The sequence below is a fragment of the Porites lutea genome, chromosome 7, assembly GCF_958299795.1.
Source record: "Porites lutea chromosome 7, jaPorLute2.1, whole genome shotgun sequence".
Lineage (NCBI taxonomy): Eukaryota > Metazoa > Cnidaria > Anthozoa > Scleractinia > Poritidae > Porites > Porites lutea.
Genome location: NC_133207.1, coordinates 28,172,651 through 28,200,381, shown reverse-complemented (window position 1 = coordinate 28,200,381; position 27,731 = coordinate 28,172,651). Strand labels below are relative to the sequence as shown.

The window sequence follows — 27,731 nt, the reverse complement described above, 5'->3', positions numbered from 1 at the left end:
ATTTCTTACCACGCAACTTGCAGAATTTACCAGTATGTATCACCACAGCCTTCGTCAAGATGTTTTCATAAAAGAAGAGTACCATTATTTAAACGTGTCCAAAGTTGGAACATTCACTGTGTACAACAGCCTTGACTGCACCTTTGAATGCCTCGGTAATCCTTCCTGTTTGTCCTTCAACCTGGCAGCTTACAAAGGAGCAGATGAAAAGGTTTTGTGCGAGTTACTTGGGTCAGAAAAGTACAGCAATCCCAAGCAGTTTAAAAGTAACAACAACTCGCATCACTTTTCCATCAAGGTGACGTTAACTACCTTTTTATTAATAGTAAACGTTTATACCATGCATGTACACGAACCAAATTTGCAGTAAAAATAAAACAACTAACTGACTTACGTCCTGGTAAAACTAAGAGACCCGCCAGAATGATTCTTGTTAGGAATTTCCATCTTTTAAGAAGAATAGAAACTCAGGGAATCGTCAATGTGCCTTACATTATTCGCGCAGTACGCGGTTTTCTCTGGTCCAGGCAGGACGTTAGGCTAAGAAGGGAGAGACACCTCTCCTCGTAGCGTAGCGTCCGGCCTGGTGGAGAAACCACTGTTCGCAGGGTATTTTTCGCAGTAACATTTCCTCACATTTCCAGAAGCTTTGTTGAACTCTTGTTTAAGTTCAGCCACAATTTGATGCAATTTTACTTTGTTTGCCCATTATTGCCAATAAACAGATGCAAGAAAAATCACGTATTACGTAACACGTATTAATTAAACTATCCAGACTGATCTCCATAATTTTTTATAAAATAACTAAAATAGTAAGCGCGCTCTGATTGGCCGAGAGGAGTGTTTGCATGAGAGTATGTAAACATGGTTGTGGCGTCAAGTTGTTTGGCTTTTCGCGCGCTAATCACGCAATCACGAATTTGAAAAAGTTTTCGAGTTCAAAACGCGACAAGTTTACTTTATTTACCCATTCCCTCTTCGGCTGAAACATGGAAAATCGTTACAAAGAAAGTGAGTCAATTTTTCTTCGCTTAAGCTGACATTTTAAGCGAGAAAAATCCGTATTTTGCAAAGCATCTTTTTGCAAAACAAGAACTGATTACGCGTGCAAGACTTTGTGGACCAGATTTTGCGACTGGTAAGAATTTCTCTTTTAATCTGGGCCATACAAAAAGTTTTGCGTTTTTTTCTGGGGAAAGTTATTTTATAAAAGCAATAGAAAACTTTTTTCCTGGGTTTGCATAGCCTGATATAAACACTCGAGGCGTTGGGAGAATTCTCGACAGTTATGCAAATCCTCGACTTCGTCTCGGGTTTGCTAAACTGTCTCGAATTCTCCCAACCCCTCTCGTGTTTATATCAGGCTATGCAAACAGGAAAAACGTTTTCTATTGCTTAAATAATTCCTTGAAGAATTTAAAAAGTCAAGACCAATAATACTCCCTTTTGTATTTTTTTTTTTTTAGTTTTTGTAACCTTTTTCTCTTGATACGTCCCATTAATAATTTTGAGGAGGAAATTGATGTTGGTCATTCGGCTTTGGACTAATAGGGGCTGTTTTCATGGAGGGAGGAAGATCCTAGTACCAGGAAGATCCTAGAAGGTGGAATAACTTTACGTTGGGTTTACATGCAGAAATTTCGGCCCGTGAGTTGTCCAAGTAGAGAAGGATAGAGAAGGAATTAAAAATGGCGGACGACAAAATAAAAAAATGCAATTTGGGTCTGCTCGTGTATTACTACAAACGAAATGATCGGCATTTATTGCCGTAATTAGCCACTGAACGACCCGCCGACATTTTTGTCGCCTGTCTCTAGTACTAGGATCTTCCTAACGAAGGCAGCTCACATGGTGCTAGGATCTTCCTACCTTTCAGCTAGGAAGATCCTAGCGCTAGAGACAAGTACAACCCTTTGCATGTAAACTGAATACAGGAAACATATGGCACTAGGATGATCCGCCCTCTAGGATCTTCCTCCCTTCATGTAAACAACCCCTTCATTTTGGGTTAGAAACTATACTGTGATTTCGACAGTGTATTTCCAATTTTAACGCTCTTGCAGTAGACATATAAAATTGACTTTTTGTCAAGATAGCTGTTATAACTATGTTTATACCGCTAAAACGTACTTTTCATCATTTCAGACTCCATGTATGCCATCACCGTGCCATAACGGAGGCACTTGTGTAGCGAACTACAAGTATCACACGTTCTACTGCCGTTGCAAAGAAGGTTTTATTGGAGAATTTTGCGAAGGTAATTGTCACGTACGGCACGGATTTACACTGGAAAAACTAATTTTGTAACTCTATTTGTGGTAAATTAAGAGGGACTTTATAGTTCAGTTAATGGTTGCTTCTTTTTTCAGCGATTCCAAATTCATGTTCAGTCGTCTATGATCAGCTCCCAGAGAAGTAAGTAACACTATTTTAATAGTAATATATAATATATTAAAATATATTCACTGTTTATCTCTGGTACTTAGTACAATACATAACTATGTACGTATTAAAGTTTATTCAAAAAGTGTTAAACAAAAGTTGGCCCTTAAGGGACTTGTCAGAAATTAGCAGGGGGGGGGGGGGGTAGGAATTTTAAATTTGGGTTCGGAAATGAGGTGACCCATCCCTGCAATACGCTCTTCTCACATATGGTAATATGCCCGTCTAACCTCCTTTACGGGTAAAAATTCTTTTGAAATTCAAATACGAAAACGTCGTCTGATTAGCATTTCAAAGGATTTTTTACTCAAAAACGAGGTTAGAAGGGCATATTACCATACGTGAGAAGAGCGTATGGGATTGAAATTTGCTAACCCTCCCCTTGACCTTGGCCTAAAATATCACGACCCTCCCCCTCTTGTATAAATGATAAAATCTAGTTCTTGCAATACACTAAGGTGAGTCAGTATTATGAAAGCTCAAAATATATTTCTAATCTGTTCTTTGTAATGCCATATACATACATCTTAGATGACAGCATTAATTAAAAAATATATAAGAGTCCGACTCTGATTCTGACAGCTGATCACTCGACTCTCCTATTTCTACGAGGTTTTTTTTTACAAAATAAAGAACTTCTTTTTTCTTCTGTGGGTGAACCTCTACAGGATCACGGACACATATTTGCATGACCCTCCCCTTTTTAACGGCTCATTTTTCATGACCCCTCCCTTTTCTGCAGTCTCAAAAAGTTGTGACCCTCCCTCTGTTTCCACCCCCCTCCCCCCTGCTAATTTCTGACATGTCCCTAATGTAAAAGAAAACTCCCTAAAGACTGAATCTAATAATATTCCATAAATATTAAAAATCTAGGTAATGTTCAAAATTATACAAAAAAGAGCAAAGACGATCTGAAAGAATGCTTAAAATTTCAAACTTGAGATTTCCGCCCCGACGACCTACTCACGTAAATCTTTTCGTTCAGTCTTCAACAATTCTTTCAAAAATGACAGATAGAATTACAGTTAGACCCCTTGGTTTGCAACTGACAATTGTGGTCGCTCCTTGTTCTTTTTGAAGCTAATTCGGAGACGTCTTGGATGAGAAAACGAGATTATTTAAAGAAGAGACCCAGATTTGTAGCACTCGATCAGGAAAAAAACATAATCTTCGTTTGTTCGTTTTAAATGGATGGCACAACGTTCCTGCATGGTATAACTGCATTTCGCCTCTCTTCTGGCCGGGGGCTAGGCTCGAGGCCTCTTCTCTAACTTTTTCCAGGATAACAACTGGAGCGGCATACTCCAGGATCGGTTTTACTAGAGACCTGTATAACAAGGAAATTTCAGGTGCGCTGTTAGGCCCAAGCATGCTCTCAATCAGGCCAAAAACCCCGTTAACTATATGACGACCGCGTGGATATGATCGCACCGCGAAAGGTCGTAGGATATGGTGATACCGAGATCTTTGATATTGTTCACACTCTCAAGAATTTCGCCATTTAATTTAAGCCTATACCTATCTTACGACTTATATTGTTTGTGAGTTATTCTCTGTTTCACATTTATCTGGGTTAAACATCAACTGCAAAGTTTTTTGCACCATTCTTTAAAGCCGAAACAAGTCAGATTGAAGCACATATGCATCATCAGGAATGTTGCCTGTCTCTCTATGGAGTTTAGTGTCGTCTGCATATCATTTCACAGTCAAGGAAAATCCAGTAGATATATTGTTGACGTACAGGCATTATGATCAAGATGGTCATGGTCCCGAGGATTGTACCCTTAAGTACGCCTGATTTTACCTGCGGTCCATGAACAAGTCAATTATATTCAAAGTAGACAGACTGCAAATTATAGTAGTTGCTAAAAAAGTATACCTACGTGTCCCAACTGTTCATCAGTAGGATGCCTAAAACGCGTGCAATTCCACAATTGGTTTCGGCTCCATTAAATCCTATACCAATTGCAGAACATTTTAGGAGGAACCACCCCCCGTGTGAGCACAGTCGCAGACAACACATATAAGTGAGGAAAATAACGCAAAGCAAAACTAAGACGTTATTAAACGAACTAAATGTACACGCAACTTAAATAAATAAATAATAACATAATAATAACAATAGTAACGGCCACGCAAAGAAACACGTTGCGACCGACCAGTTAAAAAGCTCTGAAACCATTTGAGAAGAGTCGGCCGTGAATACCGTACCCTTCTATAAAGCAGACGTCTGTGTGGGACTGTCGTACGCTTCGGAGAAGTCTAAGAGAATAACGTCCGCTGGTTTCCTCAATTGATACGAGATTTCGCCCATTCGTTAACACGTGATAACAGCTGCGTAACTGTCGAACGGTCCTTCAGATGGAAAATCTATGAAACCAGAAATTGACCTGCGAGTAAATTAAAGCTTTGTCGAGCCGTACATTTGCTATAATTCAAACTTCATGAACGCGATTTAATTCGGGTGAAATACACTGGCTTCGCCCCCCAAAAACATAATTCAACTATTTGTTCCGCTAATTTGCATGCGATTGATGTTAGTGAAATACGACGGTAATTGTTTCTGCAGTTTTTGCTGCCTTTTTAGACTCTAAAACAGTCGGTCTTTTCTCAAAATAGGTTAATTTAGCGTAGCTTAAGAGTCTCACACGCGCAAAGCGCGCAAGCCTCGCTATCTGCGCGTTTTAAGCCTCGTTTCAGACCTTTTGTTTGACTGCTTGCCCGTACTTGAATACACAAGAATAAGGACTGTTTTGCAGTCTTACTGCTGTTTTTAAATAGCGGTGTTATATCAGCGCATTTCCACTTATTGGGTAATAGACCAAGTGAAGGATTTACGTACTGATTAATGCACACAAACATGGAGAGAGAAACAATCGATGCACATTCCTTACTACTTGTACAGGTTGTTGATGACACGCCCCTTAGATTGTCAATGGGCTTTGAATAGCTTGGGATGGGTTGTTCAAAGCTAGGATAAATAACCCAGGGTTAGTGCAAAATTTTACTTCAGATAGGAAAGCTTAGAAAGCAAATTCTGTTTAAACCTTTTTGTGAACAGTTTATGTTTAGATGCTCAAAACAGAAAAGAGAGAATTATCCGAGAAAATGTTTTTGAACCGAAAGAAAAAGAAACTCGGATTAAAATTTAACCCCGAGTTAGCGTTGATCGGCCTTCGATAGCGAACAACTGGGCCCTGATATTTTTAGACGGTCACTTCCTAATTCCCGGGGAAGAGGGGAAAGAAAGTGCGTTAATCATCCCTTTAGGGTTGTCGTATCGTAAGCCAAGATTCCGATACCTTTGTGTGTAGGCTTGGATCATAATACTGTGCTAAAATTCATTAATTTTCTTTCAAAAACTCGAGCATAATCAGCTTTTTTTTATGCCAGTGATATTAAGTATTTCTTTTCTTCGTCGATGTTTTAAGGCTAAAAAAATGATGTCATTTTCTACAGGTTGAATTCGACTCAATTGATCACTCTGCTCCTTGACTCCAAACTAATTTCCGTTCTCTGTCTCATGGGAGATTTTGGATGTGGAGATGGAGGATGGACACCGGTCATGAAAATGGACGGCAAAAAGGTTAAGACAGTTTTATTTTGGATTCTGATCTTTTTCGTTTTCGTGGTGAGGGAGGTGCCATCTTGGCCGCCATCTTGGATTTTACCAAGAATCAGAAATCAGGCTAAAACCGCAAGAAATGGTAATTTTTTGTGCTTGACATGTCAAATAACGCATAAATAATAAGCATTTTGCATCATTTTATCCACAATCTTTACTTTTATTGTTGAAAGAAGTTGAACACCTGTTATTTATGACGTCATATCTCGTAATCATAGTAACTGACCATCACCGCACTTGTCTCAAAATGCGTGCGAGGGATAAACAAACAGCTACTAAAAACGTCATGTGCTGATGTTTTATCGTCTAGGAAAAAACTCCTTGTACGTCTAAGGGTTAAAAAAAATTCTGACGATTAAAAATGCCTTGTTTCTGAGCTTTTTGCATAGTTGATTGCTATCTGGTTTAATGGGATGAGTTGCTCCGCTCACTTTACCTTTGTCTGGGCGAGAGCCAGTGGTTGTGTCCTTGAGTACTAGTGGCCACGGTTTAGTCCCTTTTAAAAAGTGGGACCAGCCTCGAACAAAATTTTTCTTGGCCTTGCCGTTGCGGACCTCAGTTTAACCTAAAAATAAGGTGAGTGCTTGGGCCCTCTCATGTCGTTACCTTAGATCCGCCACTGCGCATGACCCATTTTAATGCCAGTTTTTCTATCCTTACAGGGAACGTTTCACTACGATTCCAGTCTCTGGAGAAACAAAGAAACCCTTAACCTTGACGGAGGGAAGACTGGGTTCGACTCACAGGAAACCAAACTTCCCTCCTACTGGAACACATCCTTCTCCAAGATCTGCCTCGGTATGAAGATCGGTCAGCAGATCAGGTTTATTGTCATCAACAAGCAGGCGAACTCTTTGTACTCTCTGATCGCTGATGGGCAATACCGCAACACCTCACTGGGTCGTGACACGTGGAAGTCGCTGATTGGTTCTGAGGCCTCCTTGCAACAAAAATGTAACTTGGAAGGGTTTAACGTCATGAGTCCTTATAATCACTCCAAAGCAAGAATTGGTATCCTTGGTAACGAACAAGACGACTGCACCACCTGTGACTCTAGGATCGGTCTTGGTACTGGAGGATCCCCAGCTGATAATTCTAACACATGTGGAAACGAGGCAATAGATTCAGCAGACAACGGCCACAAGCATATACAGGCAATGGGTTATATCTTGGTGCAGTAAAACGATATAAATTATTACTCAAACATTTTTGACAATCATGTAAGCAGTCACAGCATTCGGATTCTTACCAACTTGCAGTGCTGCATGTTGTTCCGTGAAAGCGAACTTTTCAATCGTCTACTTGGTAATAGGAACATGTTTTATTCTAGTTTGTTGTCATGTCAAGGTGGCCGACGGGGGATCTGTTGAAATGCAGGGGCGCGCCATGGATTTTGATCTTATGGTTAAGCACACGGCTAAACTGTAAATACTGGTCGAGTTACCTTGAATAAGTTATTTTTCCTAAGTTGAGGTTAATTATAATAATTAAAGATTTTTGTTGTTATTTCATCTTCAAAGATTTCTTGTACATAGTTGAGTCAGTTACATGACACCATAAATCTGACACCTCAAAAAATTTATTGTGAAAAAAATTATTGTTAAGAGAATCAGTAGTACGCTATTACTGGTCCTGCAAAATTTCTGCGGGTTTATTTTCACTGAACAACACTCAATATACAGAAATTAAAAATAAACTCCCACCAAATCTTATCATAAAATCATCTTCCCAATATTCTTAACAATCATTATTTAATTTTTGATTTTGCGAAACTCAGGCTTGATTATCCCGGTTCCTTAGATTTTCGTCTCTTTTTAAAGGGCTAGAAAAAACCCTCCTCTATTAAACGCGCGGCCACCTCTCCACAATGGCCACCTCTGTACTTTTGTCCCGACGGTGCAAATAATCCATACATTTTGACTCTGGTTTCAACCTTACAAGACCTTACAACGACCACCTCTTGATAACGGCCACTACTTCTGTTCCCAAGGTGGTAGTGCTGTACGCTTTATCAAGGTGACACAACTTGATTTTGGATTGCGTGACAATCATACGACATTGTCGGCTTGAATCCGGGGAGGACTGGCCACCAGGGTTGTCACATGGCAGGGAGGAAAACTGCAAGAGGCGACACAAAACAGAAAAAAAAGAAAAAAAGTCTAAAAAAATCGCATTTGTACGTGTCTGATTGACCTTGCATACGATCAGCAACGGACAATACCGCGTTTCTTCTCGATAAACGTGGTAAATAGCATAAGACAGACGAGTTTGAAAGACATATAACTCTTTGATGCCAAGATGGAGCTGTGGAAGTGTTCGGCGTTATCTCTCATCATTTTCGGATTTTTCTGTGCTTTTGCAACAAATAAGCATTGCGAATGGGTGCTAGATGTAGTTCAAAAGGAAAATCTCTCGCAAGTGGCACCTGTAATCATTCCAGGTGGACAATATTTCCTGAGGATCAGAGTGAAATGTGATGACAAGGTAAACTGCGTTAAACTATGATTGTTGATTTCACTTCGAAATTCTATTGCCATGTCATCAGTCTAATAAATGTTTTAAAAAGCCTTGTGTTGTTAATCCACGACTATAGGGGGCTTAAGCAACGACTAAAGCGACGGCAACGAGAACGGCAAAAAGGCAATAGGAAATTTTGATTAGATTTTTTAGCAAAACAACTCTGCACGTGCATCACGCTTTCTCGTACATTTCTTGCCGTTGTTGCACGACAGCAACGTGGAACTTCCTAACTTCTCGTTTTGCGGAGGACGCGAACACAATATAATGGTTTTCTCTTTCTTTTTCTGAAATTAGATACAGCCCAGTTATAATTCAATTCCGAAAAAATTCGCCAACTTTTGACAAATTGAAAGAGGAAGAGTAATAGTGATGAAATTGGAAACAGCTCGAATTTACTGTTAGCTGTCGTTGTTGCTTGAGCTCTCTAATATAATGATAAATAATACTTCATTATCATGTCACCGAGACACGGGAATAACATACTTTGAATATTCAGGTACACGTGTTTATTAATCGTTTTAGCACTTGGTTTCATGATATGCTTAATTCTCTCTACAGATCCATTCTCAAGTGTTAAGATCATTAGTATTAACAGGGGTTAACCCAGTTTTGAACATTGAATCAGAGTCCTTTGGGGTGAATCATCACGGTACGAGAAGATTTTCAGTCCTTATTTCAGCTGTACTTACAGAGCTTGGAGATCAGCTGAGCTGTGGATGTCTTTCACGAAAGAAAACAAATAGAATTGGCAGGTAAACTTATGTAACTTTGAATGTTACTACCCTAACAAAATACAGCTGATGGGCATTTGACTTATCATTTTTATTTTTACTGCTTTTTTTGCGCATGACGTGGATTGATTTGTCCTATATTATATTATATTTATATCCTTTATCCTTTATATGATCATGACAAAGTAAATAAATAAAAAATTAAATAAATAAATAAATAAATATCCTCTCCCCTTATGGGCTTTTTATGGATGGGTGAACTAACAATTCGAACTGAACATCATCTGGTTAAGAATCAGGGAGGAGGCGGGGTTCAGGACTACGACAACAAATCCAGCTTAAGAGGACAGGGGGGAACTTGACCTCTGGGCCACTGGACTCTTGCTGCTCGGCCAGCTGCCTTTGAATATATAAAACAATAGCTGCCAAATGCAGCTGCTATATGAAACCAGAAGTATCTCCTGGGGCCCGTTTCTTGAAAGTCCCGATAACTAATGGGCCTGCAAAGCTGTTGTTGTTTACATGCAAGATAGAGGTTTCAATAGTTTTGCATTTAACATGATAAAACTAGCAGTTAATGAAACAAAAAGGAGCAGTTTGTTGGCTAGGACCTGCGCTCTTATTCTTTGTATTTCGATTTGAAAATCTGATTTCGAGCCCGAAAAGTTACCGGGACTTTCAAGAAACGGACCCCTGGTCTGACAAATGCATGCAAGCCATTTGCAAGAGAATCTTGCAACTTAAGAGAAGATGTCACCATGGTGGGGCTTTTGTTTCAGGCGCCAATTCCACTGTATTCAACCTCACAGGTAGTGTGTGTGTGTGTGGGGGGGAGGGGGAGGGGGGGGAGGGGGAAGGTGATTTATCATATTTCAAAAACCTTTGAATGCAGAGGACCTGTCAATGCATAGATAAACCCAACTGGTTCCTTCTTCCCAATTATGCTAGAGCCAGATGTCACTTAATGTTCGAATAAAAACAAAAGTGAATGCAAGGCTGGTAAATTTATACAACAAAGGGTGGATTTATTTCAGTAACTAATATTCCAGCTTACAAAATTAGCCTTTCTCAGGGCCTGTCAGGAAGGTTATTTTTTTAGCCAAGTTATTGGCACCAAATGAATTCAGCCCTTTGTCATCTAGTCTGCAGTTTCAAGTTTGTTATAATCGACCTCTAAGTAAAGGAAGTGAGGACGCATTTTTTACAGGCTTGTAGCTTCCATCTGAGGTAGATATATTCACAACCCTGTATGAATGTGTTGTTGTAATCAAAGCACAAACTTTTAATTCAAAACTGGATTATTGCCAGTTTTACCATAATTGTTTTCTTTTTATGAAATAGCAATATTGTGCATCTGTTGGGAGTTTTTGCTGCCAAATAAAAGTTAAGGAATGCTCTTCCAGAATTTAATCATATTTGGTTAAATTTTTGTTTCAGTTCAAGTGAGTGCTTTTGTAGTAGAATAAAGCCCCTGTGTAAAGAGTCTGATGATATCCAAATGGAACAAGCAGGAGTAGAATGCTGTCAAACTGCAAAGAACTGTTCAAACATCTTAGAGCTGTGTAACCCAGCCTGGTTTGTCCCTCTCCATATTGCAGACTCAACAAATGCATTGCACTGTGAAGTTGTTGACAGTGGTATTGGGCCTTATATAAACTCCCAGAGGTATTAAGAAATGTTTGATAGCGACAGTGTACATTATCAACATCAGTGTCAGACACAGAGCTATAAGTTGCTTTCTATTTGGCATTGTTGACTTGGATCACTAAGTGTGACAAGAGGAATTCAAGAGTACAGTGATCGTAGATCTTATAATCGGCCTTAAAAAAAAATTGATACAGTAGATGTGGTACATGTATTAAAACAGAAAGAATTTAAGATGGAATCCACCAGGAAATTGAGCAATTTTAATTTTCAGTGGACAAAGACCTTGTACCAGAATAATTTATTATAATCAAATTTACAATTTTGAAGGGCATAAGATGTAATTAGTCGTCTGTAATAACACCAAAGAAAATTTCCTATGGGAGCCCAAGAAAAGGAATTTCAAATTTCACAAAATTACATCTTTCACATGAAATTTTCACAATTTACCTGTGTTTTCACAATTCGTAGGAAATTTGACATTCATTTCCTTGGGCTCCCATAAGAAATTTTCTTTGGTGTTATTACACATAACTGATAACATCTATAGCACTTGAAAAAAGTAAAAAAGAATGTAATATTCTTTAAATTATTCTGGTACAAAGTTTTTGTCCACTGAAAATTAAAATTACTCAATTTCCTGATGGATTCCATCTTAAAAATCTTATGATGGAATTTAAGTTTAGATGATCTGCTTAAAGGCCGTGGAAGCAAAGTTGAGAAGATTACTTTCAATTATTGCATGCACATGTTCTAGTTAGCAGAATTATTACATTCCCTTGATAGTCTTTATTTGACAGACCCATTTCTTTCTTTTGTTGTTGTTGTATTTATTTATAGTTATTATTATTATTTTTTTGCTTGTCATGCAAACCTCATTTACCCTGAGCAACAATTGATCGCCTTTTTGAAAATTAGAGCCTCCATGTGTAAACTATTTGCAGCAACTTTATTTAAATTTACTGATGCATTCCTTCCTTTGGTTTCAGATTGACTTTGCATTTGGACGCCTTTCATTTTCCTATCAATAACACAATTCACAACAGACTAGGTGATGAAGAAACACAGCTGCCCTCACTTTCCAAAGAGATCCCAGTGAGCTGTCTTCCAAACCTTTCTCCTATTTGCCTCATTGGATTCGATGAGATGACAAACCATGTTATTTACACCAGTTCAGAATTTGAGAAGATGCAGTTCTTAAAGATTCAGGTTAGGTCCATTACATTAACTTACTTACAGATATCCTAAACACTGAGTAATTTGAAAGCTTATAGCTAATTTTGGTTTGTACTTTTCTGTGTCAAATAATTTTTGAACTTGAATTTTGAGTTTGGCAAAATTCCATTTTCATATTTTCTCTCTAGCTTGAAAAGTCTTTTGGAAAAAAGTGTATTCTTAGACAAACTATGCCAACTGTGCAGGTTGAAGGGGCGTTAACTCTACCTGACAGAATTCTGCTGAATACTGATGTAAGTGTTGTTTCAGTTCTTTTCAATGTTCAGTTTCCCTCATGATCTGACCATGCCAATAATTAAATTTTCTAAACATAACTGTTATGCACTGACGATTGAAATACTTCAAGGGTGTTATAGCAGAAATTCTAGATATTCTTTTGGACTGTGAACAGGTCATCAAATTTTTTCGTAAGATCGTCAGGGTTGAGCTCTGACTGGTACGGGCAACTATATATCTTGGTTTCATAATGTACCGAGGTGGAGGGTGTCCGGGTTTATCCTCAGGCTATACTCTGAACATTTGAAACCAAGATGGCCGCCTGTTCCGCAAAGCACAAAGACAATCTTACGGAAAAATAGGGGACTGTGAACAGTTTTGACTATTCTCCTGGATTTCATATGATTAATAAATCTGTTTGTTTGTTTGTTTTTCTTTAAAAGGCGGGTATATTTGAGATGCAAGGTAATGGATTTAAATGTGAGTACCTATTCTTTGAAGGATTATCCTTTAACTAATTACGATACATGGTCAAACTTTGAAACGATTGAAATCTGCCTTTACTTTGTGTTCCAGACACAGATGATGTAAAACAAAAGGACAAAAACCATGAAACAATACCAAGCAGATTTTTCCCTGAACAGAAAACAAAGAAGTCTTTTGTTTTAAGTCATCTGTGTCCGGTACACGAACAACGTTTTGACTTTGAAATCCCAATTAGATGTCTCCTGCAAGAACAGGAGTGCAGACGACTGTGTCAGTTACAGTAATTGAAAGTAAGAAAGTAAGAAAGTGAAGACAGTGGTTATTAATAACTAATTTTTGGCCATCAAGGGAGTCTCAGACAACCTGACTTATAACTAAAACTTTGAAAAATGCAGTAAAATGTATATATTTTTTATCATAACCCCGGTAGAAAGCTTTTTTGCTGTTCTTTTTCATCCCTTATTTTTCTGTAAACCCCTGCAATTTCTGGCTAATAATCTGTACTGTTTTGTCTCCAAATCTAAGCCAATCAGTTTGCTATGAGGATCAAATTCCGACCGTTACTTTTTTTTCGTTTTTGCCACAGATATATATGGTATCGTAGCAGGAAGGAGGGGGCGACTCTTTTTAGTTTTCTGAGTGAGCATCTTCACCAGCTCCGCGTGTTAACTATTTGGATGAACTATCTTGTTTTTACTCAATTTAATCATTTACTTTTACCAGCAAAAGATTATGACCATGTGTTGTCTGCTTGTGTGAGGCACGTGGTCGGCCCCGCCCAGTCAACACCCCACACTGTAACCGTTTTGGCGTTTGGAGACGGGCAAGACCAAGAGAAGATTTTTGTTGCTGTGCCCGAACGAGGTAATAAGGCTGTTTGACAATTGTCTTTCTTACAGTATGCGAGACGAGACAGAGGAAGGGCATTTGAATAAAATAACAGAATTTCTACCTTTCCTTAGACAGCGAGTAGACCTCTGTGTATCTCTGGAAGGGTGTTGGAGCAAAATACGTGAGTGTGCGTGAAATGATTTTTACCCACTCTGGCGTGTAGTATCCTTGAATCAAATAGTACAACAAACTCTGGGTTAAGGATTTCAGTCCAATCACAGTGTTAAGTCCGCCCCATCATCATGGCTAGCCAGGTTTTTTTAAAACGAACCTACCCGACAATTTAAAGGCCATTTGACTAAAAGAAGTTTTCAGTTTTGTAGCATATTGCTATGTTTTTTGAGTTCGGCTTCTTCGTGCAAAATCAATTCCTATCCTGCTCTCAGCTGCAACGCTGATATTGGCAAACATCGTCAACGTTAGCTACAACCTCGACAAAACTGGCTGTTGAGACACATAATAATTAAATGAATCTCGTTACTATTGTCACTACATATTGAAAAATAAACAAAAGCGATAGTAATCATTGAAAAAAGATAAAATTACTTTCATTTTTGAATTCGCGGACCTGGGGTCATAGTTGTACATGTTGGGTCTAATAGAAATTAATGGGCCAACTGAACTCAAATTAGAAAGTGAAGCCGGTCTTTTTTTGTTTTTCCAAGGCAAGCCGTGCAGCTTTGAGGAACAGAGAGATTCAAATGGCCATAATGCCTGCCAGTTCCTAAAGTCATCGCTCGAAAATACAGGTATGGCCGATGTCACAATGGTTGTCAGGTGACAATCCTTGGCTAAGATTGTTGACTTCCGAGCGCCTGTCCTTTTTCTCATCAGGGAGCTTATTGGTAAAGAGCTTAAGCAATGACGACGGCTTCGGCTACTAAAACGTCACTTAAAAAGTGAGTTCGCGCTGCTTCAAACTTTACCGCGCTTTTTCCATCTCTTTCAATTCGTCAAATGTTGGCTTTTTTTCTGGAGTTGAATTCTTAAAGACTGTAGCGAAGTTCAGGAAAAGAAAAAGAAAGTCGTTTTCTTCTGTTTACGTCCTCGTCAAAACGTGAAATTAGGTCCCTCCACAACCCTTAGAGACTTTCTGACAGTTACTAAGCATTCTTTAAAGGCATTCCTCGTCGTCATTTATTTATTTATTCCTTCGTTCTACTCGCAGTGAAGTTTGGAGAGGTATTAATGGAAGCAAGGGCGCTTGGGAAAGAGGAGAAACTACAGTTTGGCTGCGTTTTTCTTCCTTCCTTCCCATCAATCACTGCGCAACTACGAGAAGCGACTGGTTACGAGTCAGAGTTCTCCTGTAATAACCTATAATGCAACTATCTTGTGTTATTTATTTATTTGTTCCCTTGAAGGTAGCTATCCATGTCAGGTAATATCAGGCAGTGTAAGTGGAGTTGATACAGGAACGTTTGTTGTCCTTGTAAAATTGGACACTCCTTTTACAAGCACGTTTCACTTGATCCAGTTTCAAGGTATTATGATTTATACTTCATCAGTAACATCTTAATCAAAGGAGTTTGTTTAATCCTCTAACGAGTTCCTGCTAAATCAATTACTTTGTATTAGCAAAAGTAGATCCTTCTATCTCCTTTATCCCATCATAATTTTAGACTCCTAAAAGTCCAGAAACATGCCCCTATTCCAGAAAAATTCCATACCCACGTGATTCGTGGATTACAATCAGTGTTAATTGCCTACACTTGAATTGCGGAAAACACTCAGTGTTGCGTCAGTATACTACACGTGAATTGCGGAAAACAATTTCATGTATCTTGTCCTTGAATCTCGTTACAGAGCATTTTATCAAGTCCCTTCTTTTTATTTTTAATTTGTTTTCACTTTTTCTTTGCGTGTGTTTAATTTGGTTCAATTTCCAGTTTTATCAAAATGTTCCCTTTTCCTCCAGGGCACCTAACTGGAAGCGGTCAGTGGATTGCATTGTTTCATTTTCCGAGTGCGTTTAAACATGAAGGAGCAGGTAATTATAATAAACTGTTGCCATATAAATTTATAATTATACTCATATCAAGTGAAAAAAAAAACAACAACAACACTGGCAAAACAAACAGACTAGAACAAGTATTTCCGTCAGTATTTAGTTGTCTTAAGTTCGACATCCGTGGACACTCTCTTTGTGTCGGAAAATGACATTACAAATATATACTAAATGCTGGTGGAATGCGTATACTGAAGTCCCTGTAACGATACCCCGGCCGGGTGCCGGAGACTTTTCTAGCGCGGTTTCAGATGTGTCGGCCTTCGGCTAACACCGAAAATTCCCGCCGCATGGGAGAACAACCTCTGGTACCCAGGGTACTGTTACGAAGTCCTAGCCCCCAAAACATTGCGTATCGCATTATTACACTTTACTACCCAATAGACCGATTTCTTGGGACTAAATTTCACGACAACATCATGCCTTGTAAAATGGAAAATACCGTATCTAAAAATCTACATTTTTTTGTAAAATCCAAAGAATTTGATAGCACCAATAGAACAAAAGTTCTGCTGAAGAGTTTCCACTTGTATGAATGATAGCAGCACAGGAGTTTGGTCAACGATTTAAAAGTTAGAGAAACAAACCCGCTATAAGTTTTCAGGTGTAGGAGTGTAGCTATAGCTTACGATAGTCTTTTCCAGGCGTTCAGATAGTAGAGAGTGGGCGAAAAATTACCCTCGTGTTTTCCGCACCATCTGCTAAGCCTGCGAGAAATTTCTCCATTTCTGGAGACCAAAGCTAGCCGCGAGAGAACACGCACAAGCGAGCCGTGAGGGGCGGAGGAGGAAAATCTTTCTTGGCTTCTCGCTCTCGCGTCGTCTTTGGCGTACCGTTCGCGCTTTACTTCCCTAAATTATTAAATGGAGAGTTTGCTCGCAGGCTCAAAAAGGGGTGAGGAAATTTTATAAGTTCACTACTAACCAGAATTTTATTTCGTTTTTGTTACAAGAACATGTCGAATGGCAGAAAATCGAATCTGAGTTCAGTGTTGAAGCGAAGTCTGGAACTAGGTCGCTATTACTGCTTGGTTTAACATTTACGGCAGTGGCTTGCCACAGTTTGTTTGTGTGGGGAAATGCTTTGCTTTACAGGTACAGTTATTATCCACTGCCCTCAGGCTTTTTGGGGATAATTTACAGCGCTTGTTGGGGGACTTTTACCGGACTGCTTATGGTGCAGTTTATAAGTAACGAAGGAGTGAGTAGTTATACCTTTCAAATGTCGAAGGAATGAGTAATTAGTATTTCAAATGTCGTCTTATTCACGTGTATCCACGTCATGTGTATGCATAATTAATGAAAAGACAAAAAGCAAATTCCCTGGAGAACGTCACGTGGTATGAATCGGGAAAACAAAACATACAAGCTTAAAAGGTCTATTAACGGGGTGTCCGTATTAAAGAAGGCAATCCATAAACAACAATTAAAGGAAACTCTTGGTCATGTGGCACAAATTGATGTTTGTGGTTTTCCTTCAAAGCGGTTCTAAATCTCAGCCTCAGGTATTAGCCTGCTTAACACGGACATCTCTCCTGACACCGGCTCCTAACCCTAGTGAAAAGCTACTGATATATCCTACAATCTAAGTTTTAAAATATCACTACTTCAACAGTTTTTGTTTTCACATAATTTTAACGTTCACTTTCTTCTTATTTAAAATTTTTACGTATTATTATTTAGTATCATATTGCACGCTATTCTTTATCTCAAATTGTAACGTCTTAGCTTGACCTCATCATGCCTTCCGAAATATTGGTAAAAAATATGTATATTCCGGACTATAAAATCAGCCTAGCTTCTTTTGTTTAATCTAATTTTACTTTGCTTCACTCAAAGCCAAGCGCGTCATTGGTTCCTCTTTAAGGGGGCAGTTTCTGATTTCTTTTAATAATTTCAGGCTGATATGAGCGCAAAATATTTTTGTCACGAAAACGGCCATACATTGCTAACAAACATGCTCGTCGCTGATTTGTCTGTTAATTCCTACGGGATGTTTGTTTTTCTTACTCAGCCCAGACGGCGGACACTCCTTTCACTGGCTCACTAACTTTCCTGGAAACTCGAGTATAATGGTGTTTACTTTATCTCCGTTCGATGGAAAGTTTGCTTTTCTCACAGATGATCAACAGGTATTTTTATGCTTATAGCGATTAAGAACCCTGTTAGAATCACGACGGACTTCGGCAGAGTCAGTGTGGTATGTATAAGAAACGGATAGCGATGGATAAAGGATAAACCAATTTCAACGTTTGTGAAAAAGCAGCTGTGTTTGGTTAATTCTTCCCCTTCTGTGCACGACTGAGACAGCCGAGTCTGGTTGGATGTCAAAATAACGTAAACGATGGGGTCAAAAGTGGTGGGGGAAGAAATTGGAGTCGTCCTGATCCTTGCAAATGTGATTTGCTAGAGCTCCGTTTACGACCCTCCGATTTTTGATATAATTTTGGATCCACATATACGTAACCTTTAAATGAAAATTTTCCTCACTTACTTTCTAAAATACCACGCAGCTTTATTTATTTTTTCCAGTATTAAGGAGACTCAAGAACAACAATGCCTTAAGCGAACGCAGGCGTTGGTAATTTCATTTTTTCCCTTTCAGTTTGTTTTGGAAAAGGAACTGTATGAAGTGGCGACGAGCAATTGCTCGCTCTAATAATAATGCATACTGTGCCGCTGCATCCTGGGTATCAGGGGTACAATTTACAAAAATAGAGAGATTACATGTAAGAGTCAAGTTTAATTACAACAAACGGCAAATATCAGATTCAAGCTGAGAATTTCTCGGAATAGAACATAAGCAGACAAAAACTGTCCAGAACAATTCTTATGGATAAAGCTTTGGCGTGAAACGACAATTAAGGGAAAAGTTGGTCAGGTGGTACAAATTCACGTTTGTCGTTTGGCGTAAACGTGACTCTGAATCTCTGTAATAACTATTTTTTGTCGTGACAGGTCTGGATTGGCCAATCAGGTTCGTCAAAATTACAACGTCTGAAAAGCAGTATGGGACCCAAGGGGCTTTCCCTAGAACTCTTCAACCATGAGGAAGCATTTATTTTGTCGATATTCTTTGATTCAAGTGGACTATTGCAGCAGGTTGGTACAAATGCTCTGGAACGAGAATTTTTTGTATTGCAAGGGTGAAGGGGGATGAGGACATGGTTCTGTGGTCGTCAAACCTAAGATTTGGAGTTGAAGAAAGCAATGTAAATCTCAATGGGAGCCGATTCTTCTGATCTCAGTCAACAGAGATTATATACAACCGCACTGCAGGTTGTTCAAACATCAGTCACTGTCAGCAACAACAGTCCTATTCAGGACTACCTTCACCCGGACGATCATACTCATCCTACTTAAGAAATTATATCGATGATTATTTCAGACGCGTTGGAAGAGAGAAGCTCTGCGGGAACGCAGTTGCATTGTTAGTTTTCGTTGACAGAGTATTCGCAACTTTAGAAACGAGAAGGAAACTGGACCGAGTTAACCTTCGCAAAGACTTCTGGAACTGTTACTAGGGACAGGGGAAAAAAATAGCCAATAGCTGACCGGCGCGTCACTAGTAATTATCCCAGAAACAATTGCGGGACTCCTTTCGGCTCCAATCCCCTTCTTTTGTTTCTAAACTTGCGAATAAAAACAACACGAAAATTCAGCTGTGGAACACGCGCGGATCCGTTTCGTGCAAACCAATTATTTTTCCAGGAATTTCTTTGATATTCAGATTCAGATGAATAAAGGTGTAAACTAAATGAACGTTTTTGTCCTTTGTTCTAATTTGACTCCCAGGTAGTAGTAGAGGAAGATTCCACGGGTGAAACAAAATGCATCTCTCGCGAAGAAATACCAATGGCCAGTATCATTTCACGACAACTATATACACAGAGGCAACAAGAAAACCTAAGAAGCAATAAAAAAGCCAGGGCAAATTCAGCGTCTTGTATCCAGGACCAAACAGTGGAACACAAACAGTATATCGGAGAACGCGCATGTCCGTTCACAAGAATTGCTTTTGAAGCAAAGCATGATGTTTTGTACACAAGAAAATGCTTTTATAAATTTGAGCCGTCTGTCCAGTGGGACGGTGGACTTATTCAGGGTCGTGATGCCCTTCACGATTACTACACTAGAGTGTCCCGAACTATGAACTCGGAATGCACTGGTATTGGTACAGATACCCGGCAGTCTATGAGGGATTATCTACCATTGCTGATTTATCTTGGACGCTCCGAGCGGTACTCGTTTGTTTTTTACCTCTATCTCGACTCTGACATTCAAGAAGGTGGGTCTTCAAAGGCAGCGTAGTCTTACCAACATCCAATACGACTTGGTTTTCTGTACTTTTTCTAGTCTGTCGCTATTATTGTCTAAAGAACAAAGAATGCTTTGCTGTATTTGTTGTTTGCAACGTCAGTTTCAGAGTGTAGCTCTGGCCTCGAGGGAGGCTGATTTTGTTAGCGGAAATATTGGCCTCAATTATAAATCAGCCCTTTGCCGTATTCCCAGCATCGCATTTAGTTTCGCTTTAAAAACCAATCTGACTGATCTTTGATCTCATGGATGAAAAGAATCAGTTTAGAAGTTATAGTTTAGGTGGAATGCGGCTTCTTAAAATTGAAAATTGTGTACCACTTTAAAAAAAATCAATAATTTTAAATTTGCTATTTATAAGATGTTTTGGATGTGTTCGCAGAGTAACACATTTCCTTGCATGGCAGCTACAAAAGTTTTATTTTTAGGTGTATAAGGTGTAGCACGGTTGCCATGGAGATTTTAGAGTGATAGCGAGTGACTGTTAGCAGTAAGCCAATCTTTTTGTTTTGTTTCAATTAAAATTTCGTTTCTACTCAGATACAAGTGAGTATGCTTGGAGTCTTGTACACCTGCAGGCGTCACTTCACGTCTCGGACACCATGTTTTGTAATTTGACGTCTCAAAGAACAGAACTTATTCCCCAAAAAGCAGTGAAGTATGAGGTAAGATCATCTGCCGTTCGTAAATTTTACCTTACGAAATCGTCAACTTAATTAAGAGCTGCAGCACGAGTCGTTTGAATTCCCTATAGAGAGCGAGCGAAAGAGTACAGAATGTAATACCGAAAACTGCAGGAAAGTTAAATAAACACTGATTTTGAAAAGCTAAAATTTCGTTCCAAGCAGGCCATACTTTGATACACATAAAAAAATAACAAATTCTGAAAGTTTCCTGAATTACATTCGCATTATACTAAGTTTAAAAATACAATTTCTATATTTACATGAGTCGATGATCGGCTTTTCAGTCTGGCTTTTTTTCTCTCTGAATATGGTTCCGCTTTTTTCACCTCTCTTGACAAGCACTTAATGTTCTTTGAAGGTACGGTGCTAATGGTTTAACTCTTCTGAAAATGAAGCCATGTTGAATTTTCATAACAGGTTACTTTGCAAGACAACGGGCTTAGACTCCCACAGCAACATTCAGGTGAAGGGCTCACTCCTACTTCCTTACACATTCAGGTAATGAACTAAGCCTTTTTTATTCTCTTCACCTGCCTATTGTCATGTATGGTCGACCTGGTTATAATTTATTCTCCTGGATTAACCGGGTTTTCACACTTCTGCAGTTACCTTGTGCACTCTATACCAGTACCGGGTGCCTCTTCGGTAGGCGGAAACCGCGCAGGGCAATTGAAAGGATGCAAACCCGAGCATCACGCCAGTCAGCCCCACGGGCTCTGCGTTCGTGAAAGCATTGACGCCAAGGGAGTAGGAATGGCCCACAAGTCTAGTGGCAAATGGCCTCGTAAGCAAACGTTTTTGGGGGAGTCGTAATCGTATTTTGTGGGGAGGAAGGAAAAACGCCTGCTTTAAAATAGCTGTACTTGATAAGCGACTTGGTATGAAGAAAATATTTTCACCCTTGCTGGGATAGGTTTTCTACACATTGGCCATAAAGCTTGTCTCAAACGACATCCATTCCTCTTTTCTTAGGTTTGGAATTCCGCGTTAACTTGTAGCTCCAGTTATGACAGGAAAGGATTTCTTGAGGTAAAAGCTATCTGGTCCTACACTGCGTAGTTTCATTACTGATTGCTTCGGCGGTTCTGTCACTTAGAGTTATTTGATTTGCTGTATTTCTCAAGATGATTTTTTGTGTGTGTGTTGTATTTTCATGCTCAGCTCCCGATTATACACCATCTCACTTGTATGATTAATGATAAAATTACAACGACAGTATTACAAATATTGTCGTTGTCTCCCAGGGTTCTTACCTAATGACAGTTTTGCTCGGATGTCCCGCGGGTCTCAAACTCGTATTTGATTCCGACGCCTCCAAGAACGCCACGGGCAAGGAACATTTCTGTACTCCAGTTGATGGCGTGCCGTGTTTTTACTTCTACCGAGGTAAGCTGTCAGTATTTGAAGTACCTAACTGGTTATGGAGAAACCTTGGAGTGGCACCATCTTGGGCTTCCGATAGATGGATGACGAACAATCTGTTAAATTCTGATGCCGCTCTGCAATGGTCTGAAGTCGGGAGGGGAGAGGGGGAGCCCACAACGAGGATCTCTGTGCTGCTTCGCAGATGTTACCAGTCTTCGACGCAGGATATTTATTAAGTAGCACTTGCACCGGCTAAAATGACTCTCGAGTTTTCTATTCCTTTAATTAATTTGACTTTCTATATATTTACCTGGTCAAATTTGATTCTTCAAGTTTTATTTTAATTATTTTCGTTTTCCTTTCCTTGGCAGATTTTCTTCCTGTTTTCAAATTGATAGACCTCCCTACTGGGCAGATAAGTCAATTTCATGGAAATTACAGACTGACAATAGTTGGAGGAGGACCGACTTACCAGTCGGTAACTGATTATACGGAGGAAGAACAAATAAAGTATAACTACCAGACTACGAGGTAAAACCGCCTTATTTCTCAATTTTGTTGCCGAATTTTGAGAAACTATCGAAACCATGGTTCTCGTGGCGGTATAATATTTTATACTGAGCCGTGTTTTCGTGTAAAATGTGATCTAATGTAATCCACTCAAAAGAGTGAGAGCTTTGTTGAAAAAACAATTATGAGCTCATTCCCCGGAGGCAACAATAAGAAACAACTTTGTTGTAATTAATTTGGCCACGATTGTGGCTAGTTTTAATTGAATAATTAGCAAACTTAAAACACAGCAATAAACATTTTTCGTGCTTGAGGTCTTGTTTTTAAATGAGGCGACAAAATACCGTCTTATAAAGTGACACTAACCAGGCAGGGGCATTAATAAACGTGGTTATAAAACCGCTGGAAGATGGTGAAAATGGGAAGCGGGCAGGAAAATATTTTCTGGGGATCTGTTCAATCTGATGCCAACAAGGAGAAGAGGGCAGAATATCTTGCTAGAACTCTGTAAGGCTTAATATGTAGTGGTAACTAATTTTGTGCTCATTTGTTTCGTTTTAGCTCAATGGCATTCTTGATCTGGGCGTCGAAACTGAAGACATTAGGTGACATACCTGTGTTTAACAGCAAAACAAATGGCATTAGGTTAGGACCATGCTTATGGTGCTTTTAGGAAGAATTTTCTTTAGCATGATGCTCCGAAATGTGTAGTACTTTTTTTTAAGATCGTAGATAGATAGATAGATAGATAGATAGATAGATAGACAGACAGACAGACAGACAGACAGACAGACAGACAGACAGACAGACAGACAGACAGACAGATAGGTAGATAGATAGATAGGTACTTTATTAAATACATTGCAGCATAAGCTGAATTGCGTATTTACATAATGGTAATAATTTATACTAACAATTGTAAAAATGGGCAATAATTGTAATAGCTAAAACTAAAAACGTATAATAAGAAGCCTAAAAATTATTTACAATTCTGCCTGAGGCCATAAAAAAACTGTTCTTAAATCTATTTGTCTTGCAACGAGGCAAAGTGAAAGTGCGCGCGTGCCTTAGATTATAGTTGCTCTTATATGGAGGCGGCAACAACTTTCTTAGCTTGTGGTTCGGGTCGCTCATTATGCTTTCAAACGTGCGCGTGCAAATGTCGTTTCTGAATCCGGTCTGCAAAAAAAAAAAACAACAATTTCGGCCCTTCGAGCCCCAGTTTGGTCTAAAAATAATTGGGGGGCTGCCCCCCCCGGGCCCCTCCCCTGGATCTGCCACTGCATGATAGAGGGGTTTTCATTTGAGTGTCGAAAAGTAATTGGTTTTGCACTTTCTACACGATGCGATTGGCTTAAAAGATTCGCGCCACCTTTTCATCCAATCAGAAGTAAAACCAAAGCCAATTGTGACGCGCTCGCATGCATTTTCCCGCGCTTTGCGTCAGCCACATGTAATTACTTCGAGTTTTGATTGGTTCAATGTATTGTCTGTGTCCTATGTGATTGGCCAGAGTAATTACTTTGGTTTTGGTTTTACGACACTCAAACGAAAACCACTCTAGAGGGTAAATAAATGGATGAGGAAATTTGACGCTACACTAACTGTTTTTAATTTCAGTTGGTTGTGCGGCACGCAAAGCCCTTGTGCTGATGTTGGACCTAATTTTCCTGGGAATGCTGAGTACTACTTCAAACTGGAATTTTCAAACAGGTATCGCGTAGCAGAAGTGGATATTGAATCGTTTCCTTTGGAACTGAAATTTCTAGTAGAGTGAAACTTACCGTGAATTTTAGAGGAGGAAAAGGGGGCAGGGGGTTGATTTGGAGGGAGCGGGGATTGGTTTTAGTTTTCATTCTACTCGGTGGGGATTCATTTTGGACGATTGATGAAAGGAGAGCAGTAGATGATATTTCATGGCTAATTAATTGTTAGTAACACCTGTGATTCTTAAGGATCAGAACTTATGACTTGTCACAGTTCAACTTGTCCTCGGAGCAGGTCATTAATAATAGAAGTAATTATTTCAGGGAAGTTTTTTAGCTTCCCTAAAAATTGAAAGAAATCAACTTCAAGAAAACGGATTCTGTCTGCACCCACATAAAACCGTTAATTACTAATTAAGGGTTTTGATTTTAAAAAAGTCTTAACTTTCCGACACTTTTTAGACTTTCTTTTAATAACCCGTTTTGATTAAGTCAGATAAAGCCATGAAACAAACTGCTTTTCATACAAAAAAATTGCTTTTGTCTTTTTAGGCTAGTAGATGCTGATTCCTCTAACTGTGATTTTACAATCCGTTTTGTGATCCGCGTTCATGGTTTGCCCCCAGGTTCGTTTAACCCATCGTCAGTTATTGTTCTGGTAAGTACTCCCTCAATTAAAAAAGCGGAAAGACGGTTATCTTGACTTCCCTGTATCTCAGCTCCGAAAATTGTTTATGCTAGAGAGCTTTAGATTCAACTGAAAGAGAGACGAGTACGACAACGAGGACGACTGATTTTCTCGACATTAAGTAGTACGCACGCGTGAACCAACGTCATTTTGGCGGGAAAAAGATTCTCGGGTCTGGGGACGACTGGCTGGGAAACTCAATAGCCGTTTTCAATCTACTACGAATTTCAGTGAGATAGTGATGGAAACAAGTTATTCAGCGTTAGAAGTCGGTTGAATATCATTTTGCGATTACTTTAATTTGAGGTCTCTAGAAGCGTGTAGGTGTTCTATCAACTTGCAAATAAATTTCCGCTGCGCTGCGACCTCTCAAATTATACTTTCTCCATATCCATGGTTTGTTTGATTCTTTCTGTAAAAAAGTTACTTCCTCGAAGTTTGTTACACGGCAGTCGTGACAGGGTAATCTCAGAACCAAAACATGTGGTCTTAATCAAGAAAATAGAATAAAGGCACTGCCATTTGCTCTGCAAACGACCAGACCCTAACAACGTAGCAAAGTGTCTGGAAGTAATTGTTTTGAAACCAATTTCGCAAAGGTGGGAAAACAGCTAGAAAGGAACCATTGCGATTGGCTTAGTTTAATTTTATTATTATTATTATTATTATTATTATTATTATTTTGGTGATATTGTCCTCACAGAACACTAGAAATGGCGTTTCAAAACATTAAGATTTCAAAACTTTCTGGGGACCTCCCGCCCCCTCCCCCTAGCGATTCGCGCCTTCAGCGCTAGCGAGATTCGTCGGTAAGTGAAAAATATCCCGATATTACTTACTGACTAAAGGGTTGGCAGTCTGAGTGCTGGTGATCCTTTTATGTCTTATTCTTCTTGCAGTCTTGTATTGGTATCCTAGCCAGTCTAATCTTGATGTTCTTTGCACTGACAAGACAAGATGCCCGTCTATGGGATCAGTTAAAGAGTTTGTTTACGAAGAGAATATTCGGGACGTGCAGGGAGAAGATATACAACATACGCAATAAAAACAAGATCAATCCCCTTGGTGACCAGCTTCGGCTACAAACTGTTGGTCGAGGTAATGCTTAAATCTTCCCTCATCGGTAAAAAGTCCTCATCTAAGCTCCAAGTGAGTTGGTATCTGGCAAAATCACCATAAGTATGGTAGACTTCTAGTTAATGCTTTTTAGTTGTTTCACAGTGCGTATGTATTTTCTCAAGTTTACTGTTAGGTTTAAAATACCTTTCAATTTGATCAAAAAACAAGCTAGTAACTAAAACATGTCTAGGATTTTTTAAGGTTGTCAGTAACTATATTTTTATTTGTGTTTGTGTTTGTTTTTCTTTTATAGATCCCGGAGGGGCTGATGTCTCCGTGGAAATCAAAGGAAGTACAACGGCTGCACAAGTTTCAGAGACAATTCTTTAAGGCGAAAAGGATTGCTTCACTTCGTCTATACTTTGTACACAAAGATTATTACTTCTAGTCTTAACGTTATTTCACAAAGCCTCAACTTATTTCAAGTGTCATGGTTCAGCCACTGTGATCGCACGAGTCACTGTGTTGATAGTTTTAGCGTTCTGTTCAGTCCCATCTGAAAAAGGACAGAGCCATGCATACATGACACAACATGCATGAGGCGTCTAGCCCACATTACAGGGCCGGAGTTATGCAGACTCTTACCTTTGAAGAATTCATCGCTTCATGCAAACTTACGGATTGTTTTCAGATAACTGGGCAAGCTTCATTGTAGAAATCGACTCAAAGCGTGTACATTTCAGACATTTTCGCTTCGTTTTACTAGGTCTGAGGATTATATTTGCATCCGGCCTAAGTGCTTGTTCATGGACACGTTTTTAGTTGTTTTACAATTATATCGAAATTATAGTGGTTTATTTATTGAAAATTAATGTTTATACCTTGGCGGTTTGGGGGCCAAGGTGGCTCAAAAAGAATTGGAAAATTGAAGAAGGGTCACATCATTCAATCCTGAAATAACTATACTAATTTTCTCTTGGACTGCTTTTGGACTGTTTATCACCCGTAACCAGCTTTTACGCTCTCTTTTACCACGAAAGACAGAGAATAGGCATGCAGCTTTGACGGCATTGACGATTTTGGCGTAAAATCGTTACTGACACCTTTATACGAGCCAAGGGGGCTGGGGGAGGGGGAAGGGGATACTACCTATAATGGCCTATATGGGGAGGCTCTGCCCGAAAGGGGTACGGCATTTTTGGGCTCCGGCTTCATGAAAGGGTAGGGAAATCTGTCATTATTGTCTGAAAAAACCTATTAGGGCCAACAGAAGGATTCTATGGCTGAGAAAAATAAAGTAGGAAAAATTTCCCGCGTTTTTGCATTTACAGCAGTTAAAAGGGATTCAAAGTTCTAAACTAGATATTTAAAAGGAAGGTATACGAAAGGGGTACCTTTTTTGTCAAAAATGGAATATAAAAGGGAAATGGGTTTGACCTCGGGGCCGGAAAACGCGCTGCAAAATGGCTGTGCACTTGATTTTCGCTCCCAAGGAACTGCCCACGAAACCTCTGATCTGAAGTGAGTTTGAGACTAGCCGGGGTGGCAGCCAAGTTTGACTCCTTTCTCGCCTTTACAGCTGCGATTTTGAAAAACAAACAA

At 39.3% G+C, this 27,731-nt stretch overlaps 3 protein-coding genes across 3 annotated transcripts in view; 2 read left to right on the top strand and 1 right to left on the bottom strand.

Moving 5' to 3' along the window:
• LOC140943801 (uncharacterized) overlaps window positions 1-27,731 on the bottom strand; it is a 270,540-nt gene that overhangs the window by 163,383 nt on the left and 79,426 nt on the right. Inside the window, exon 4 of the mRNA XM_073392913.1 lies at window positions 7,500-7,511. Coding sequence (XP_073249014.1) covers window positions 7,500-7,511 — 12 coding nt within the window. The remainder of the gene's footprint in view (window positions 1-7,499; window positions 7,512-27,731) is intronic.
• LOC140943808 (uncharacterized) lies at window positions 35-7,422 on the top strand. The gene is made up of 5 exons (XM_073392920.1): window positions 35-298; window positions 2,146-2,268; window positions 5,042-5,061; window positions 5,902-6,028; window positions 6,730-7,422. The coding sequence occupies exons 1-5, from the start codon at window positions 35-37 to the stop codon at window positions 7,246-7,248; spliced, it is 1,053 nt and encodes a 350-aa protein (XP_073249021.1). The 3' UTR covers window positions 7,249-7,422.
• On the top strand, window positions 8,366-26,676 carry LOC140943336 (cation channel sperm-associated auxiliary subunit gamma-like). Its single transcript, XM_073392417.1, has 24 exons — window positions 8,366-8,551; window positions 9,146-9,339; window positions 10,756-10,983; window positions 11,952-12,171; window positions 12,327-12,431; window positions 12,858-12,894; window positions 13,624-13,764; window positions 14,457-14,540; window positions 15,156-15,275; window positions 15,710-15,759; window positions 16,727-16,893; window positions 17,813-17,930; window positions 18,757-18,900; window positions 19,594-20,086; window positions 20,656-20,780; window positions 21,219-21,299; window positions 21,774-21,830; window positions 22,046-22,187; window positions 22,538-22,697; window positions 23,238-23,321; window positions 24,297-24,389; window positions 24,935-25,040; window positions 25,970-26,168; window positions 26,443-26,676. Exons 1-24 carry the CDS (start codon window positions 8,366-8,368, stop codon window positions 26,517-26,519), a joined length of 3,411 nt encoding a protein of 1,136 aa, XP_073248518.1. The 3' UTR covers window positions 26,520-26,676.

Coding starts and splice junctions, on each gene's coding strand:
- LOC140943808 (XM_073392920.1), top strand. CDS start 35: ATGTATCACCACAGCCTTCGTCAAGATGTTTTCATAAAAGAAGAGTAC. Junction 5,062..5,901: donor TCGGTCTTTTCTCAAAATAG/GTTAATTTAGCG, acceptor CATTTTCTACAG/GTTGAATTCGACTCAATTGA. Junction 6,029..6,729: donor TGAAAATGGACGGCAAAAAG/GTTAAGACAGTT, acceptor CTATCCTTACAG/GGAACGTTTCACTACGATTC.
- LOC140943336 (XM_073392417.1), top strand. CDS start 8,366: ATGGAGCTGTGGAAGTGTTCGGCGTTATCTCTCATCATTTTCGGATTT. Junction 20,087..20,655: donor CGACTCTGACATTCAAGAAG/GTGGGTCTTCAA, acceptor GTTTCTACTCAG/ATACAAGTGAGTATGCTTGG. Junction 21,300..21,773: donor CTACTTCCTTACACATTCAG/GTAATGAACTAA, acceptor CTCTTTTCTTAG/GTTTGGAATTCCGCGTTAAC.